The 18959-nt window shown below is 41.2% G+C and overlaps 1 protein-coding gene across 3 annotated transcripts in view; it reads left to right on the top strand.

Moving 5' to 3' along the window:
• The first annotated feature begins 221 nt into the window (after positions 1-221).
• Positions 222-18959, top strand: part of PTPRZ1 (protein tyrosine phosphatase receptor type Z1) — a 189220-nt gene continuing 170482 nt past the window's right edge. For all 3 annotated transcript variants that reach the window (XM_079786830.1, XM_079786829.1, XM_079786828.1), the window contains exon 1: positions 222-402. In XM_079786830.1, coding sequence (XP_079642956.1) covers positions 345-402 — 58 coding nt within the window. In that variant the 5' untranslated portion in view covers positions 222-344. The remainder of the gene's footprint in view (positions 403-18959) is intronic.

Raw genomic sequence — 18959 nt, 5'->3', positions numbered from 1 at the left:
CGCTGCGCTCCGAGCGCTCAGATCGCGGTCGCCGCAGCCGGAGAAGGAGACCGACGCCCGCCCGCCCGCTGGCCGACATGCGCCTCGGCTAGTGGCTCCTGTTCCCACGAACACCACCACGCGTCCCTGCTCTCTCTCTCTCTCTTTCTCTCTCTCTCTCTCTCTCTCTCTCTCTCTCTCTCTCTCTCTCTCTCTCTCTTTCTCTCTCTCCCACACACACTCACAATCTCACATCAATCTATACATCTATATGCTGGAGGAGAAAACCTTTCCTTCACGTTCCCTCCCTCTGCACCCCGAGAAGCTGAGCAGCCGCGTGGCGGGGGCCTCCGGATCGTCTGGAAATGCTCATCCCAACGCGCTTCCTCGCCTTCACTCAGCTCCTCTGTGTTTGCCGCCTGGGTGAGTGAGGAGACCTCGGGGGGTTTCCTTTCGGGGACCCTTGGGGACACAGGTGGGGGCATTTCAGAGCGTTAGGTCCTCGCTCTCTCGCCGCCCTGTAGCAAGGAGGAGAAAGGGCCGGTGGACCGGGGTCCCCCAGGGTGTCAGCAGCGTGGGAGAACGCGCCCCTCCCCACCTCGCACCTCTGCCACCTGCCGTCCGCCCGCCCCGCGGGGATCCTGCTCCCGCCCGCGCGGCAGAGGCTTGGGCGATCACTGCCCCTGTCCTGACCGCTTCTCTCGCTCTTATTTTGCAAAGTGTAGAAAGAGCCTGTTCCTTCGGCACACAGAAGATAAATACAGCCATAAACATGACCGTGGTGCGGGGCTGCATACTACATCGCGTTTTTGCTGTTAAGTTCAGGCTACGGATATTATGGGCTTGAATGAAAAATACACGCGCATTACACACACACACACACACACACACACACACACACACACACACACACACACCACTCTCCCCCCTCCCCCCCACTACTCACACAACACCTGAGCGGTAGTAACAGGAACAAGCACCAACCCGACTTTTCAGTGATTTTTCATTCTTTTAATTTAGTCATATTCAAGTCTGGGCAGTTACTTTAAAAAAAGTTTCAGTCAACCTTTCTGTCAACCTTCCGCCGCTGGTGCCAAAGCCAGAGGAGAGCTGTAGGCTGATCTGTTTATCCACGGATTCATCTTTCACCCACCACCTTTTAGGTTACACATTAAATACTGGAGTTGCACTCAGAAGTAGCCATTTTCCTGAAGAATTGTAAGATTGGATTTTTTGCATTTTTATTAAAGAAATGTCTTTTTTTTTTCCCTTTAGAAAGATTTGCTATTATGATGGACTGTAATCGGTTTGGAGGCATGCACTTGAAAGTTGGAAAGCATACCTCCATTTATGGGTGCACATACTCTTTTTAGTTAGAGGATAATACTTTTTAAAAAATGTTTGGATTGTTCATATTCAAGTAGATATTAGCCTACATTTTCATCCAATAGATGGTGCTGTTCTTGGCACAGTCACATGTACAAGAAAAAATAATTTCATAGTTAGAATTGTATTGCAAACATGGTGATTACCCCCCCTCCACCCCCCAGATACATGGTCATAATATAAATCCCAAAAGCTTTGCGGAAGTACTCAGGGGTGATGTGATGCACACAGTGACATTTAAGACTTACAGGGGATTCTGGTCCTGGTTCTCTCTAGCATCATACAGTTGACTCTGGAGAGGGGAAGACATTTTTCGTTAGTGTTGTGGTCATCAGATACACACCTGTGGAATTTACATTTCCTCTGTAGATCTGTTTTAACAACAAAGCCAGATCCCCTTGGTACTTAGACGATTATTTAAAATACACCTCACTGCAGTATAGAAATAAATTATAGAATACTGGTTTGTATGCCTTCCAAACGGCTTCCCCTGAGTATACTATGAATTCTTTTTAATTGAGATATCATTCACATGGTGTACAATTCATCTTTTAAAGTGCACAATTCAGTAGTTTTGGGTGTTTTCACAAAGTTGTACAACCATCACTGCTATCTAATTATAACATTTTCATCACCCATCACATAAACTTCATTAATAGTCATTCCTCATTCTCTTGACCCCAGCCCTGGAAACTTCTAATCTACTTTTTCTTCTATAGATTTGCCTCTATGAATATTTCATATAAATGGAGTCATATAATATGTGGTCTTTGGTGGCTGGCTTCATCCACTTAGCATAGTGTTTTCAAGATTCTTCCTCTAGTCTGTATCAGTACTTCATTCCTTTTTGTGGCTGAATGATATCCCATTCCAATAGGCCACATTTTGCAAATTCTTAATAAAGCATAATTTGTAGCTTGTTGCTTTTGGTTATTTAGATTTTAGTTTATTGGATCTTTTCTTTAATGCTTTGATGATGTTAGATTATAAAGGATTAAATTAATTGTTTAAGGGTATCACAAGTGTATGTGATGATATAGAATGTAAGCCTGTTTTAGGATTCAAATTGGATTTTTTTTTTTTTTGAGATGGCAGTTGACTCCTTTATTATCCTTTCTCCAATTTGACAAAGTTGGCCTTTTACAGTGTTGCCTACAGGCTGACATAGGGGTCTTTGCAACCTCAAATCTGATGAGTATCTTGATCTTAGGGTAGCACATTTTGAAAAAAAAAAAAACAGAGGCAATTATCTACAAATCAAAAATTCGGCCTCCACTTCAATTATCTTTCCCTCAGCATCTACTCTGGTATCTGTGTCTGTGTGTGTTACTCATCTTCAGTGCCCCTGAAGCCAACAAGAGACCTCGCACAGGTAATAGGTGCTCATGAGAGGTCTGCCTGCTGAGGCCAGCAGTGCCAGGTGACAGCTCTGAGACAATTTGAATGTTGGGCTGCCGTTCTGACCATTATCTGTAACAATTTGTAGAACTCACCAATGCTTTCATTATTAGCAATTAAGACTATCTTAATGACCTTGTCACTTTTTGTCCAAGATATTCTGGTGTTTTGAATGAACATATAGACCAATCGCACCCCTCAAATAACTTCAGAACACAGACCAAGTATCATTAAACTATTTAGACTGAAACAAAATTTTTTTCCAAGTTACTAAAGAGAAACATTAGGGGTTTTCTTTTTAGTTGGGGGAGAGGGATTGTGAACTATGTTGTGAGTTCATCTACTTGGACTATTCTGTCAAGATTGGCCCGTGGCCTGAACTGTTTTTGCCAACTAGCTAGATTACAGTCCTCAAACTTTAGTGTGCATCAGAATCACCAGAAAAAACCTAAAACACAGATTTCAGGGCCCACCCTGAGGAGTTTCTGATTCGGTAGGTCCGGGGTGGGGCTTGAGAATCCACATCTAACAGATTCCCAGGATATGCCGATGCTAGGCCCAGGCCCGCACTTGGACAACTTCTGAGCTAGTTTGACATGTAAATATTAGCCTAGTGTCCAGATTATTAACAAGTTTTTACTGTGGATTTGATTTCTGATACCTGACTTAATATTATTTTTTTATAAAAACCACATGAGTAACACATTTAATGCTAGAGATTCTTAATAAGAGAGGCGGAACTTAAAGTTGACTCTAAGATAATCCCCTAAGTGAATCTGGACCTTCTCTAAAATAATTGGGAGGTGTGCTACTAGGTGGAGAACTAATGTGATGATTATGTGACTCTAATTATTATTTAATCTTGACCCACTGAACAGGTAATGGGAAAAGCTGCGGTGGCTTTCCTGTAAGGAAGCTTAACTGTGAGTCATAGAGGAGAGGTAACTGTTTTAAGGGCTTTTATGGAATAGTTACTTTGAACTAATGAGAATTCTGGATCTTTGAATTGAGTTATAGCCCTGCAAGGTATGCAAAATGTAAATGTTTAAATATTATTGTTAAAGAAGGTGGGGGCTAGGTGGTAGAGCTTTAATAGTGAAGACAGTTCAGTAGCCACTCTGTGGCCTGTGTAGACTGGTGTTAAAGGGGAGAGATTAGCTCTTAGCTCAGAAGTGAATGCTCTGTTCCCACAGCACATCATCCGTGATGGGTTTTAGCAGTCACCTTATCATTTTGTAGTGTATCTCTCTATCTCCCCCTCTAGCTCCTTGAGGGCAAAGACGGTATTTCATTCACGCTTGGACTTAGGATTCTTGGACTTAGAACCTATAGTAGGTACTTGGTAAATATTTAATGTATAGGTCATAGAGTAAAAGAACTGTGAAGGTTCTTAGACAGCAGTAGCTTTTTGCTGTTGCGATGGGTCCATTTCATCTGACATTTCCTTCTTTTGATTCTGACCCCAATCCGAGAGTTAGGTCACTATTCACTTTGAGCCATCCATCTTGAATGCCACTTCTGGCACCTAATTTTCACATTCTTTGATTCTCCCAGAAGGGCCCATAAGCATCACCTAGATCCAGACACTACTTGTGCCTTAAAAATGGAGCTCCTGTGATGGATACTGTAAGTGTGGTCACAGCAGCAATTTTGAGTGAAGGTTAAATTCTAGATGAGTTGGCACTAATGATGCTTGGATATGGCCCAGGGAGCAGGGCATCAAGTCATTGTATGTGCCTGTGCGGGTGTGTGCATGTGATTGTGTATATACTCATGTTTACCTGTTAGGGAGGAGTGGGCAGTCGGAGTGAGGGGTGGTCAGTAATGAAAAATGAAGTGTCTTGAGCCCATGAAGACTGTGTTTTTAGTCAGTCAAAACAAACAAACAAGAGAAAGAAAGGAAGGGGAGTAAGGAGAAAATACAGCAAAGATCCTAAAAGAAGAACAAGTCTTTTTTTCTGTTTTTAACTCCTCTGAGGATTTCTAACTCATCCCACACCCAGTTCCATTTGAATTCAATTCACGAAAAAAAAGACTTGGTCCTCTTTTAGGATCTTTGCTGTATTTTCTCCTTACTCCCCTTCCTTTCTTTCTCTTGTTTGTTTATTTTTTGGTGGCCATTGATCTTCATCTTCACTTCCTTTAAGCATGAATTTAAGATTTTAAAAAAACCCTCAGCATTGCCCAGCATCTTGATGAAGAATTTGATAGGGAGGATATTGATTCTATTTGATACCATTATTTAAAAATATCTTACTGTGATATAATTTGGGGAGCTTTGTAGTTAACATAATTTTTAAAAGATGTGTTAACATTTCTTTTTGCCTAAAAATTCTAGTGCCCTAAAATGGGCAGGTTGTCTTTTTTTTTTCTTTTCATATTTTCACACATATATGTAAGTATTTAAAGTCCTGGTTAATGTAAACTTTCTGATCTCTTTCAATAAACATGAATCAATTTATATACACATTATACACATTGGCAGGAGATAAGTTTTTTTTACAAGTTTCCTTAGAAATTTAGTCTTTATGTATTTGGAAAGAATAATGCATTAATTGGTAGGAAAGAAGGATTTTCTGTTAAAATATTCATAACAACGAGTAAAATTACTTTCCCACACTTGTAGAATAGTCTATCTTTCTTTCTCTGATTTCCCCGACAGCACTGACTCCATACTTTTTCTGTTCTTTCACTGTCACCAACTGGACTGCTTATTTCTTGAATCCTAAAGCTCTGATATATTTACTGAAAGATGGAGATTGTTACCAGACTTTTTCTCTGAACTTATTAATCCAGAACTTTGAATAGGAAAAAAAACAACTGTTGTTGTTTACAAAGACCTCTTTTGGCCGAGATCATGGTCACCACCACAGTCCTGATTGTGTGCTCATAATAATAAAATGCTGGCCAGACATAAGGAACTTTCTAGATTTTCACAATGATTTTAAGTTACGTCGTCATTAGAGTACAAATTATTTCTGTAATTAACGCTTTTACCCTCTTGCATTCTTACACATTTTCTTGAATGGGATACAGAATTGTGCAGAATCTTGGTCTGCCCACAGGAGGGCATTACACATGCAATATCATTGTCATGTTTGTTTCAGTGCAAATAAAGATTGACCACCTAGGTCAATGGTTCTCAGTCCTCGATGCACTTTGTAATTGGTTGGTGTTATGTCTCCTCCCAACATTCCTATGTTGAAATCCTATTCCCCACTGTGATGGGATTTGAAGGTGGGGCCTTTGGGAGGTAATTCGTTCTAGAGGAGGTCATAAGAGTGGAGCTCCCATGATGGGATCAGTGTCCTTATAAGAAGAGAAAGAGAGGCCAGAGCTTTCTGTCTCTCTACCCTGTGAGGATACAGTGAGACAGCAGCTGTCTCTAAGCCAGGGAGAGAGGTCTCTCCAGCCCTATCCAGAACCAAATATGCTGGCTCCTTGATCCTGAACTTCCCATTATCCAGAACGATCCTATATAATAAAAGGCTTTTATGCAAATTGTCCCCTCGACCAGGAGTTTGACTGGGAGCTTGACCAGGGGGTGGGGCCAGCCAGCCAACCTCCCTTGTCCCCTCCCCTGGCTGGCCCAAATGGATCTGCCCAGATCGGGATGGACTGGCTGGATCCCACCCATGCACGAATTCGTGCACCGGGTCTCTAGTGAGAAATAAATGTCTGTCATTTAAGCCACTCAGTTTATGGTATTTTATAGCAGCCTGAGCTGACTGAGACACCTGTGGAACTTTTAAAACATACTGATGTCTGGGCCCCACCCTGGATCCAATACATGTGTGGGTACAGGGCCCAGACAGAGATGTTTTCTTAAAATTCCCCAGGTGATTACAGAATACAGCCAGGGTTTAAAAAACACAAATCTAGGTTAACCTTGTGATACTACTAATCTTAGTTCATTTTTCTTAAGTAGAGAAATTTGCAAGTTTCATGCTATCCTAAAACACAGCTAGTGCCACAGAACAAAGGTTCTGGAAAACTTCCCATCCCTTTCTGCTCTTCTTCTCCTTCTCCTTTCTCCTTTCTTCTTTTTCTTCTTCCTCACCTGAGGATATTTTTCCATTGATCTTGTAGAGAGAGTGGAAAAGAGAGGGAAAGACAGAGAAACATCGATGTGAGAGAAACACATCAATTCGGTTGCCTTCAGGGCTGAGCTGGGGAGGAGCTCGCAACCAAGGTACATGTCCTTGACTGGAATCGAACCCAGGACCCTTTGGTCTGCAGGCTGGCCCTCTATCCACTGAGCCAAACAGGCCACAGTGCTTTCTCCTCTCTGAAGGCAGTTTCAGTGCCAGAGTAACCCCAGAAGGAGGAGTGTGGACTATAGTGGCTGACCTCATAGTCTTTGCAAGCCAGAGGAACCTCAGGAGGCCAGACAGTCTTGGAGTTGGTCCAGAGATTTAAGTCTGTAGGCAGGTGGATGGATACCTGAACCAGCCTCTGAGATGGGAGTCCCAGGTGCAATATAGGCACATAATATATTTAGTTTTGTCAATGACACATATTCTTGCTATCCGTTTGTCTTGTTTATTTTCCTTCTCCATGCATAAGTTGCTAGAATCAGACTTACTGTTTTGTTATGTAATAGGTATAAAATGTAGCCATATTTTTCATTTCAGCAATTGCTTTGTGTGTATTTCTTAAAATAACATTTTCATATTCATCAGGTCTAGGCTATTTGTTTTTTATTATATTTGAAAATTACTAATATCTCCATTTAAAAGTTAATGTAGAACTGTTTCAGATGGCCCAAATAACTATTTTGATATCCTTAATCATTAACAGTGAGGACACAAGCACAAATCAATTCAGTGAGTCTTTGTTGAGCACCTCCCTTATGATAAATATTTCCTTAGAAAGAATATTTCTCTAGTGGTTTGCTAAGCCTTTGCCCGAGAGAGATCCATCCATAAAGGTCTCTCATACATAGCAGAGTTTGCAGAATATGAAGGTGTGAGTTGTATGGGAGTGTAAACTGGATTCACCTTTGGGAAGGTTTCCAGGAGACAGGGTTGGGTGTAGACCCTGCAGAGTGGGTAGGTAGGGCTTCAGGGGTCACTGTTGGAGGAAAGGGCATTAGTTTCAATATACGTATGTATGTCACAATATACATTAAGGATATATGACGTGGTAAATTAATGAATTAAGTGGTAAATTAATAAATAAATTAAGTTTAAGAAAGATAATGCAAGCATAGTTTTTCTTGTGTAATGAAGAAATGTAACTATATTGTGCTATTAAGAGCTGTATGCAAATATTTAAGAAGTATGGCTGAATGGATTCTTCAAGAGTAATATTTGATTATGATAAATTTGCCCTTGATGGCTTACAAAGTGGGGAAATGACATGTAATATGCATTATAATATACTAGAGGCCCTATGCACGAAAATTCGTGCACTCGGGGGTGGGGGGGCGTCCCTCAGCCCAGCCTGCACCTTCTCCCAGTCTGGGACCCTTTGGGGGATGTCCACCTGCCGGCTTTAGTCTCACTCCCTGGGGGATTGGGCCTAAGCTGGCAATCAGACATTCCTCTGGCATCCCGGGAGCCCTCAGGGGATGTCCGACTAACGGCTTAGGCCCAATCCCCGCAGGAGCGGGCCTAAGCCATTAGTCAGATGGGACATCCTTAGCACTGCCGAGGTGGCGGGAGAGGCTCTGGCTGAGCGGCACTCCCCCTGTGGAAGCACATTGACAACCAGGGGGCAGCTCCTGCATTGAGCGTCTGCCCCCTGGTGGTCAGTGCGCATCATAGCAACTGGTCGTTCCATGGTTAGGGTCAATTTGCATATTACCCTTTTATTATATAGGATATTTATATAAGTATTTTATATGTAACTATATATGTATATTGAACATATATGCATATAAACACACAATAAATATATAAGAATATATGTTTTCTACTTCTCAAAATTGATAGTGCCTTATTTCGAGCATTCTAATGATAAGATTATATCCTTTAGAAAAATTAAGCTTCATGGTAGGACTTATCCTGGATATTTTGAGCCTGCCTTTTTCCTGCCTCCCACAGAAAGAAAGGAGAGGAAGAAGGTCTGCTTCTTCCTGTGACCTGAATAGAGTTCTGTGCCTCTCAGAGGGCTGAGTCCAGTTGAGATCAATAGAACTCATTTCACCAGATCCTCATTGAACAGCTACTGTTTGCTTAGCACTGTGCTGGACTTCCATAGTTTTTTCTCTTTCAGGAGTTAATTTTGCTACAGATATAAAATGAACCCTGGTGGGAGTATACCAGAATAGAGAAGAATTAAATAAATGTTAGAGTATATGTATCAGATTTTAAGTCTGTAGAAAGTCATAAAAAGAACAGACAAAATAAAGATGTGATTTCATTTAAAAATATCTCTGTGAGCATCTGAGCAGCACTTTCTCCTTTTGAGACATTTACTGTTTCATTTCATCATTGAAACCCCTTTTGTACCTCCTCCCTTATTTTTGCTAGATACAGAAACAAAAAGATAAGCTTATATTTATTACTCATTTCAGATTACTCACCCAAAGAGAAGCTTCAATACGGAAGTCGGTTGGGTTTTGCATCTCTAGTCTGGAATGCATTTACTTCACCTACATACCCTATCACATTGAAAATAGTAGTGTAAATAGCAAGATATAGAAGCAATATATTTGTTAAAACACTCATCCTGTATGTTTTGTTCAACACTTACTGCTAAGAAAATGTCACAGAATTTCCATAGTTAAGTCTGTTCCAATGCAAAGTTTAAATTTTGGTAGTGGTAACTGCTGTTTTATTTCAAAGATAAACTCTTGGTGCTAAGATTTCAAAGACTGGGTGGATATGCCTATGATTCTTAGGTAAAAGTTTATCAAAATGAGGCAAGAATTTTAGACAAAGAAGCGCAGAGAATGAAATAAATTTTAATTAGTCAAGAATGGCTAGTACATGTTGCCCTTATATCCTTTAAGATGCAGTACAGTCTGGGCATCATCCATCCCACAAGAGAGTATCCCTCTTGCCTGTGATTCCAACTTCTATTCTTCCTTATCTTTCATTACATTTTAGCTATTTAGTATTCTTGGCAGAAGAAATCAAGAAAACACAAGATGCTTCCTTGTTCCTCAGTAATTTATTCAAAATTTTATACTAATCCCTCCATTCCCTGAAGTGATAAAATAACCATCATTTTTTTTTAAAGAAAATATTCCAGTTCCCTGTTTGATGGGAGCTTTTCAAGATGGCGGCTCTCTCTGCTCCTCCTCCTTTTTCCTCCTCCTTCCCATCCTTCTCCTTCTCCTCTTCCTCCACATTTTGGAATTAGAATCCTACAGCATCTGCCATTTTAAAAAAATAAAGCAACTGGTGCATTTTTACAAACATGATGAGCTGTGAAGATGCGTCAGACTCAATGGCATTCAGGCAAATGAAGATGATATTTAGCCAAATAATCACTCTGGTAATGGTTATGGTGCATAAATCCTTTTACCTGAGACGGGCTGGGTCTTCTCTAAATGATGACAGAAGGTTACCTCATGCAGTGAGTTTTCCATTATGAGCCCATGGGGAGTGCTGGCTTTCTAAATGTGAGGCTTTGAGACTGCAGCACACAGTCTTCTGGAGATTGGTTTGAGTGACTGCATTATTGGAGGAAATCCTGAAAACAGGTCATCAAGAAAAATTGATACAGATTTTTGTGTGGAAGTGATTGTGCTTGTTTGTTGCCTTCTGCTATCGCCAATATGCCAGACTATGCAGTTTCAGTGAGAAAATGTGTTCACATTTATCCCAGTTAGGATTTGTAGGCTGGAGTGTGTGTTTCCACTGATTGGACCTCTCAAGACCTTTATGTGAAGAGTTTTTTGCATATTACACCTTTTATTGCTCAGTCATCTATAAATCCCAAATACACACCTATTTGTTCATCAAAACACAGCTGGAAAGCTCCATTGCACTAAATGTCATTCACATACATACATACACCCACATACCCACACACAGAGCCATGGAAATAGTAACACATCCATTCCCTTGTTAACCGAGGAAACCAACCTGTTCTCTTCCCATTAGGCAAAAAGTTCAATAAACATGCTATAGTCATTACTGACTTAACACAAATTATTGTTTGTCTAAGGCAGTGGTCGGCAAACTCATTAGTCAACAGAGCCGCAGTTTGCCGACCACTTGTCTAAGGCCAACGTTAAAAAGTTTTATGCAAGTTTGTAGTAACAAATATTGTTGGTATGCTTTTCCCTTTACATAGTGTGTTTCTGTAATTCTCAGAAAGAAATTCTTTGAAAACTAACTTCCATAATGAAACAAAATAGAGCAATAAGATCTGTTCTTCTATTGGAAACTAGAAAATATTAGATGGGATTTTGTTTTGCTTCTACTCATTATTGGGAGGGATCCGTAGATTCATGTAACTCTTGATATCATATGATGCTCTTACGAGAGCATTTAAGGTGCTTCAAACCTGAACTCGGGCTACCTGTCCAACTTGACCTGACCCTCCACACCTGTGCCCTTCACTTTGGCTCGAGCTTCTCCTTTTCCTGTGGAGGCTCTGGCCTCTTGCATCCCTAGTTATCTTTTACGTGCACTGTGAAACCTTCTCTAACACATCACTTTTCCCTGCCCCAGAGAGGGAAACATCACTCATGTTGTATCCATAACTCTCTTCCTTGAAAGAGTCTTGTCTCAAGGGATACAACAAGCCCTGGTCTGTCAAGACCCCTGACTGATAAAGTAGGTGCTCAATAAGTACTTGTGACATAAATCAAGGGATGAAATTCCTGCCAAAGCAGTCACTTTAAGAACAGAAAATTCAATAGGATCCATCTAGTCAAATGAGAAATATCGCCCCCACCTCATCTCATTCAGCACACTCTTTAGCAGAGTAAGGAACTTGGGATCACATTTCCAGCATTCAGCATTAGAATTCAGTTCACCCTCTTATTTTAAAAAAGTAAACGAAAAGTAGGTCAATCAAATCACATTCTCATTTTAACAGACCCAAGAGTCTATATAGATTTTGAACTGAATTGGCATACTCTCATGGACCACTTTCTAAGGGCTTTTCCTCTTGGCATTCAGGCTGTTAAGAAAGAAAATTAAGCGATTGGAATAGAGTACAATAGTGAATGCAGAAGAAGGGAAGAAAGATGACTGTGGCCAGAAACATGAGAGAAAGAGGACTATAAGTTTCTTTATTCTAAGTAGTGGTGGGAGAATCTACTTGTTGGCCTGCACAGCGGATGCGCCATTTCTGTGGCTAAGTTTTCCCTATGTTTCCTGTCAAACCAGGGTTTTAATGAAACAAAAAGATACCGGATCCTTGTCACTAACACCTCCTCATCCCTCCAGGGCCAGCCAAGAGCATTTCTCTCAGTTCTTTTTATCCTTTTTTTAAACCAAGAACAAGATCTGAGATACGTGAGATCCTGTTCGATTCAAGTGTGGAGAAAGCGCTGTAAATTTTATAGCCACTGGTTACCTGTTGCTGTCAATAGCTTTATTGTCTGCATTTTATCATGTGTCCAGTGCTTTAAAATTTTTCAAAAGACTACATTTTAGATTTGTAGAATAAAAGCTATTTTACTTGGAAAGGAGAGCCAGTGTTCTTGATACTTAAAATCTCAAAAAATAAAAATAAAAATAAAAATGTGAGAATAGCAGAGTTATGCCCGGCCCTGCTTGGGGGTCTATGAGGGACATTCTAAAACCAAGTTTTGTGACAAGAATCCTAGTTTCTTCTCTTTGGGCTTCTGAACTGCTTTACAGTGTAGCTGGATGTGGCTCACAATAAGATATGTGAAATATGAAGAGATTATGAAAAAATAGATTGCTAAAATCAAGTCTATCAAGATGAGGCAAATGTTTAGTGAAGTATTATAGAAGTGAGTGTTCTATTCAATAAAAAGAGTTTAAATATTTATGAGACTAATGGGCAAATAGAAATTATTTGCAGACCTCTGTAACTTCCCAATTCTGCAAATAACCATGAAAGGAAGTTGAATTCAGGAAAATTTGTCCTGGCTAGACTAGGATAAAGGACCCTCTAAAATACATAATTGTTCATATTGAAAAAATTAGTCATTCTTTTTAACTTAATGTCAATTATACTATTATTTAGTAATAGATTATTTAAGAAATTATTTTGAAATGTTTAATATGTCCAGAACAAAATGTAGGCATTATAATTTAAGAAATACAAAATTAAGAGAAAAAACATCTGAGGAAAAGAATTACAATGCTCAGATATTTAATTAAAAGACACTGAAAAAGAGAGTACTTGTTGAAATAGTGATGCTTGATAGAATGTTAGGTTATTAAAAGTTCAAAAAGCTATTTTTTATATAATAGAAGAAGCGGTATTTGGTCTGATGCAGAATTAGCAAATAGATTTAAGCAATGATTAAGGTTCCTATGGGACTTACTTTGGGAAAATCAGGTTTTAAAACAGTTATATAGGGAATGAATTAGATGACCAAAGTTTTTAAATTATGAGCACAGAGGAGAATTGGGTTAATTTAACATTGATTTTTAAGAGATGCAATATTTTCATCCTGCTTTTTAAAGAGGCTTTTGTGACTTTAATTAATGAGTTATTCATTCAGAATAAGAGGCTTTTGTGATTTTAGTTAACGAGTTAATCATTCAGTATGCAGAGCCTCACACAAAATTCAGCCATTATGGTTGTGGTCCTTGGGAGGTAATATTAATCATAAAGTTATGTGTAGCCTACGTTTTCAGAAAAGCTTGTTATGACTTCAGAAATTGTTGATAATAAATTATCTCTTTTGCAAAAGCAGAAGGGACAATGTAATATTGGGAAATGTGGGTAAGAGTTCTGTGTGTGACTTCGGAAGGACTTCCTCCCACCCTGAAGCAGGAGGCTCTGTGTGAATGCTTACAGCTAAAGGTGACGTCTTGAACAGCAGCATTTTAGTTTTTGCGTTATATCTATTCATCACTAAAGCGATGCTTTCTTTCCAGTTATTAGCTTAACATATGATAATACAAATTAATCAGCAGCTGTTAATTTAATGAGTGTTTCTTATTAAATGTTAAAATAATGAGTGTTTCTCATCATGCTGTTAGTTCTACCATTAAAAAGAAATCCTCTCACCTTCTGCCCCATTTCTCTCCCTTTTCAGCTAAACCTCTGGGAAGTGTTTTCTATATTCATCATCTCCATGTGCTCTCCTCCTGTTTGCTTCTGAACCCACTCTAAACAGGGTTCTCTTTCCACCCCTCCAAAAAACGGCCCTCATCAATCTCACCAGTGGCCTCAAGATTGCTACATCCAATAGGCAACGTTCTGGGTCCTCATTTTATTGACCTACCAGCAGCTTTTGAAAATGATCACTTTGTGTTTTGGGCAAGGCTTTGTTCATGTGACTTTCAGAACGCCACGCTTGGCCTGGTTCTCCCGGCTGTCTCACTGCCACCTACTTCGCCGGCTCCCTCCAGCACTTTTGCTGGTTCCTTCTCATCTCCCAACTTCTAAACACTGGCCTCCCCATGACTCAGTCCTTAGGCCACTTCTCTTTTCTGTCGGCACTGCTTGCATGGTTCTGTCATCCCTATATTCTCTACACAGATAACTCTCAAATTTATATCTCTAGGCTAGACTCTTATATGAGCTCCAGAGCAATATATGCAACTACCTACTTAGATATTTAATATACCTTTCAAACTTGATGGTCCAAAATTGGTCTGCTCTTCCTCCAACCCCATTCCTAACTTCCAGTGTCTCTCTTTTTTTTTTTTTAAATAATCATTTATTGTTGAAAGTATCACATATGTCCCTTTTTTCCCCCATTGACCTCCTCCAGACCCCCCATTCCCCTCCACCTTGCCCCAGGCCCTTACCACCCCATTATCTGTGTCCATGGGCCATGCATATATGCATACAAGGTCCTTGGTTAATTACCTCCCACCCACCTAAGCTTTCCTGCCTTCCCTCCTAGATTCCAAACTCTGTGTCTTCTTTATCTAAGTAAATAACTTCACTCTTTATGTTTCTCAGGTCAGAATTCTTGGTCATCTTTGATTCTTCCTTCTCTCTCACAACCCATATTTGCTCTATCAGCAAACATCTCCCAGATTGCATTTTCTTATGTTCTGCAACCACTGCTACCATCTTTGGAGCTTCCATCATCTCTTACTTGGATTATTGCTCCAGCTTTCCTTGAGTGTCCCTGCTTTGCCTCACAAATCAGCTGGGTGACCTTGTTCAAATGTAAGTTAGATCATGCATTTCCTCAACTTCCTGTCCCACTCACAATAAAAGGCAAAAGCTCTACATTTTTCAACAAGCCCTGACTGGTCTGGCTTTCTATGAGTAGTTTAGCTTGAAGGAGTCAAAATGTCTATGCAAAGTTTTGATTGTGTGGCTGTTGATGCCCCTAACCCCCCACATTGTATAAGGGTCAAATGCACTTCTCTAATTGCCTCCCCTGCCCTCACTCCTCCTCTCCCAGCCTCACTGGCCTCCTTGCTAATCCTGAGTCATCCAGGCTCATTCTCCTCCAGGCTGTGTTTAAAATATTCTTCTGTTCCCTCCATCCTCTCTAATAAAATGGTAATATGCAAATTAACCATCACTCCGCTACATAAGCCACGCCCACCAGCCAAGCCATGCCCATCAGCCAATCAGGGCGAGTATGCAAATTAACCCCATCCAAGATGGCTACAGCCACAGAGAGCTAGGTTTCCCAGGTAACAGAGCAAGCCAAGCTTTCCATAGCCGTTGCAGGCCTAAGCCTCCACTCAAGCTCCAAAGTTTCAATTATAGAAGGTAAACAAATTCAAACAAATGGCGGCAGAATGGAGCTTGAGAGAGCAGGCCAGGGTTGCTGGTGGCAACAGGGGAAGCAAAGCTTTCCCCACACCCTGGCCGGGATCACCCGCTTAAGGCTACAAAGTTTCAATTGTAGAAGGAAAATAAATTCCAGATACCAGGGCCTCCACTTGGGTTGCCAGGGGGCATGGCTGGCCTGCAAACCACCGCAGGCCCCTCGCTCAGGTCGCCCCACGCCCCAAGGGAACCCCACCCTGATCAGGGACACCCTTCAGGGCAAACCAGCTGGCCCCCACCCCTGTACCAGGCCTCTATCCTATCTAATAAAAGAGTAATATGCAGATTGATCATCACTGCAACACACAATATAGCTGCCCCCATGTGGTCAAAGATCCTGCCCCCATGTGGACACAAGATGGCCACTACAAGATGGCCAGCAGGAGAGGGCAGTTGGGAGGCACCCGGCCTGCAAGGGAGGGCAGTTGTGAGGGACCAGCCCTGCAAGGGAGGGCAGTTGGAGGTGATCAACCCTGCAGGAGAGGGCAGTTAGGGGTGACCAGGCTGGCAGAGGAGGGAAGTTGGGGTCAATCAGGCTGGCAGGGGAGCAGTTAAGCATCAACAAGGCTGGCAGTGGAGTGGTTAGGGGGTGATCAGGCTGGCAGGCAGAAGCGGTTAGGGGCAATCAGGAAGGCAGGCAGGCAAGCAGTTGGGAGCCAGCAGTCCTGGATTGTGAGAGGGATGTCCGACTGCCCGTTTAGGCCTGATCCCACCAGGATCGGGCCTAAACGGGCAGTCGGACATCCCTCCAGGAGTCCCAGATTAGAGAGGGTACAGGCTGGGCTGAGGGACAACCCCCCGCCATGCACGAATTTCGTGCACCAGGCTTCTAGTTTAAAATATTCTTCTTCTATAACTCTTTATAATCCACCCATTATCCCCTTAGATTTTTATTCAATATACATTTTTTATTGTGGACTTTCCTGGACACCTTATTGAAATTGTGACCATCTCTCTCCCCCTAATGCCTTCTATCCCCCTCTATTTATCTTCTTCTTTAGTACTTATCACTTATATGCATTTTTAAAATATGTTATTCTCTACTAGTGGCCTGATGCATGAAATTTGTGCACAGGGGTATCCCTCAGCCTGTCCTGCACCCTCTCCAATCTGAGACTCCTCAGGGGATGTCCGACTACCTCACAGGGATCGGTCCTAAACCGGCAGTCGGACATCCCTCTTGCTATCCGGGACCACCGCTGGCTCCTAACCTCTCACCTGCCTGCCTGCTTGATCGCCCCTAACCACTCTGCCTGCCAGCCTGCTTACCCCCAACTACCCACCCCACCCCCGCTGGCCTAATTGCCTCCAACTGCCTCCCCCGCCAGCCTGCTTGCCCCCAACTGCCCCCCACTGCTGGCCTGTTCACCCCCAACTATCCCCCCGCTTGCTGGCCTGATCTCCCCCAACTGTCCTCCCCTCCTGGTCTGATCGCCTTTAACTGCCTCTGCCTCGGCCCCACCACCATGGCTTTGTCTGGAAGGATGTCCGGAAGGTCTCCCAGAAGGTCTCCTGGTCTAATTAGCATATTACCCTTTTATTAGTATAGATTCTCTATTCGAACCTAAATGCCATGAGGGTTTGTGGGTTTATTCACTCTCTAGCTCCAAACCCTAGCACAGTGTCTGGTACAGAATAGTGCTCAGTAAATATTTATGAATAAATAACTAAAAATATGCCCCCACCCCCCCGCATTGCTTGCTTTTGTTTGAATTCTATTTTGAGTGATATTATTGTGTCTTTCTTTAGTTTGCATTGTCATAGATGTTTTAAGCTCTCCTTTTATTTTTGACATTTCATGTAACTTTTCATTAAATGAACCCTGTAATCATCATATGGTCAGTTTTTAGCTTTATCTGAAATCTCTGTGTATTTTTTCAACATTTTTCCTTCATCTTGTGTTTTTCAATTTAATATTTTTGCATCTTAATTGTTTTACCAGGTACATACACTCTGGTTTTTGCCTTATGTACTGTCTAGTCTTTGCATTTATCTTTTCCTGGGTCATATTTTTAATTTCTATTTGATTTTAAGTAGTAGAATGCTTTAAAACTGTTAAGAGAGTTCCTTTGAGTCTTTCACAATAGCAGCCATGAGTTACAATAGCCTTCTTTCATTCCACCAACCAGCTTTCTCTAACTTCTCTGTTACTGTTACTTGGTGTTGTAAATATGGATCTGTTATTTTAAATATAGAACACTGTTATTAAGTTAACATTCATAATTGGTTCAGCAGCCAGTTCTGTAAGATACATCTGGATTACTTTTTATGCCTTAGAGCTTACAGTTGGTTGTTACATATCATAATTTTATCATTCTTGGATTCCTCCTTGAAATATTTGTTTAAAGGAGACTTAGGTGGCTTGTTTAATGTATCAAGACATAAACGTTAAAGTCTTTTTCATCTTCACAATCAAAACCTGGGTGACCTAAATTTTTTATCACAACCTTTTTTTCCTACGAAATACATGGGCTCTGCTTTTTTATATGATGGCACTTAGTGTTGCTGAAAAAATAGAGTGTAAAGGGCACTCATTTTCTGCCAGAACTGGCATATTTAAGGGCAGCAAAAAGAAGGCAGGCGTGGTGAGAGTGGAGCTGTATCCTGGTTTCATCAAAACCCAGTGCCTGCCTGGTATAAGGAAGGGAAACAGACTTCTGATTGGTGGAGACACCAGAACTAGAGAATGTATCGATTGCGGCTCTTCATAGTAAAAAATGATTAAATGCATTTAAAATTATGTATTTTTCACTGTAATATTTAGTATGAATAGTTCAAAAGTATTAAATTTGGCTTTTCCATTTTACTATTTAAAGGATAAAGTCATTCTGCCTGATATATCTTAGAGTTCTGCAAGATTTCTCATAAATGTACACGTGTGTGTGTGTGTGTGTGTGCGCGCGCGCGCGCGCGCGCGCGCGCGCGCACGCATGTATTTCATGCCGTGTCTTTTTTTAAAATCTTCACTGGAGTATATGTTCATTTATTTGAGAGAGAGAGAGAATATCTGTGTGAAAGAGAAACATTAATCAGTTGCCTCCCGTACACACCTGGACCAGAGATTGAACCCGCAACCTAAGTATGTGCCCTGACTGGGCCTTGAACCCGCAACCTTTTGATGTATGGGACGACACTCCAACCTAGCCACCCAGCCAGGGCACATGCAGTAACTCAAAAGAAAGCAATCTAATATTTCTGGTAAAACATTGGGGATTTTCCAAATAAAGATTATAATAATTTAATACTTTAAAATGTGCATATATAGCATTTCCTGCATGATAGTGGCTCTCCTTGTTTTTTGGAAAAATCTTTTTCACGCTTATAAGATTATCATTGCAGATATT

The sequence above is a fragment of the Cnephaeus nilssonii genome (assembly GCF_951640355.1).
Source record: "Cnephaeus nilssonii genome assembly, chromosome: 12".
NCBI lineage: Eukaryota > Metazoa > Chordata > Mammalia > Chiroptera > Vespertilionidae > Cnephaeus > Cnephaeus nilssonii.
The sequence above is the reverse complement of the archived record's forward strand: the minus strand, read 5'-3'. Positions and strand labels throughout refer to the sequence as shown.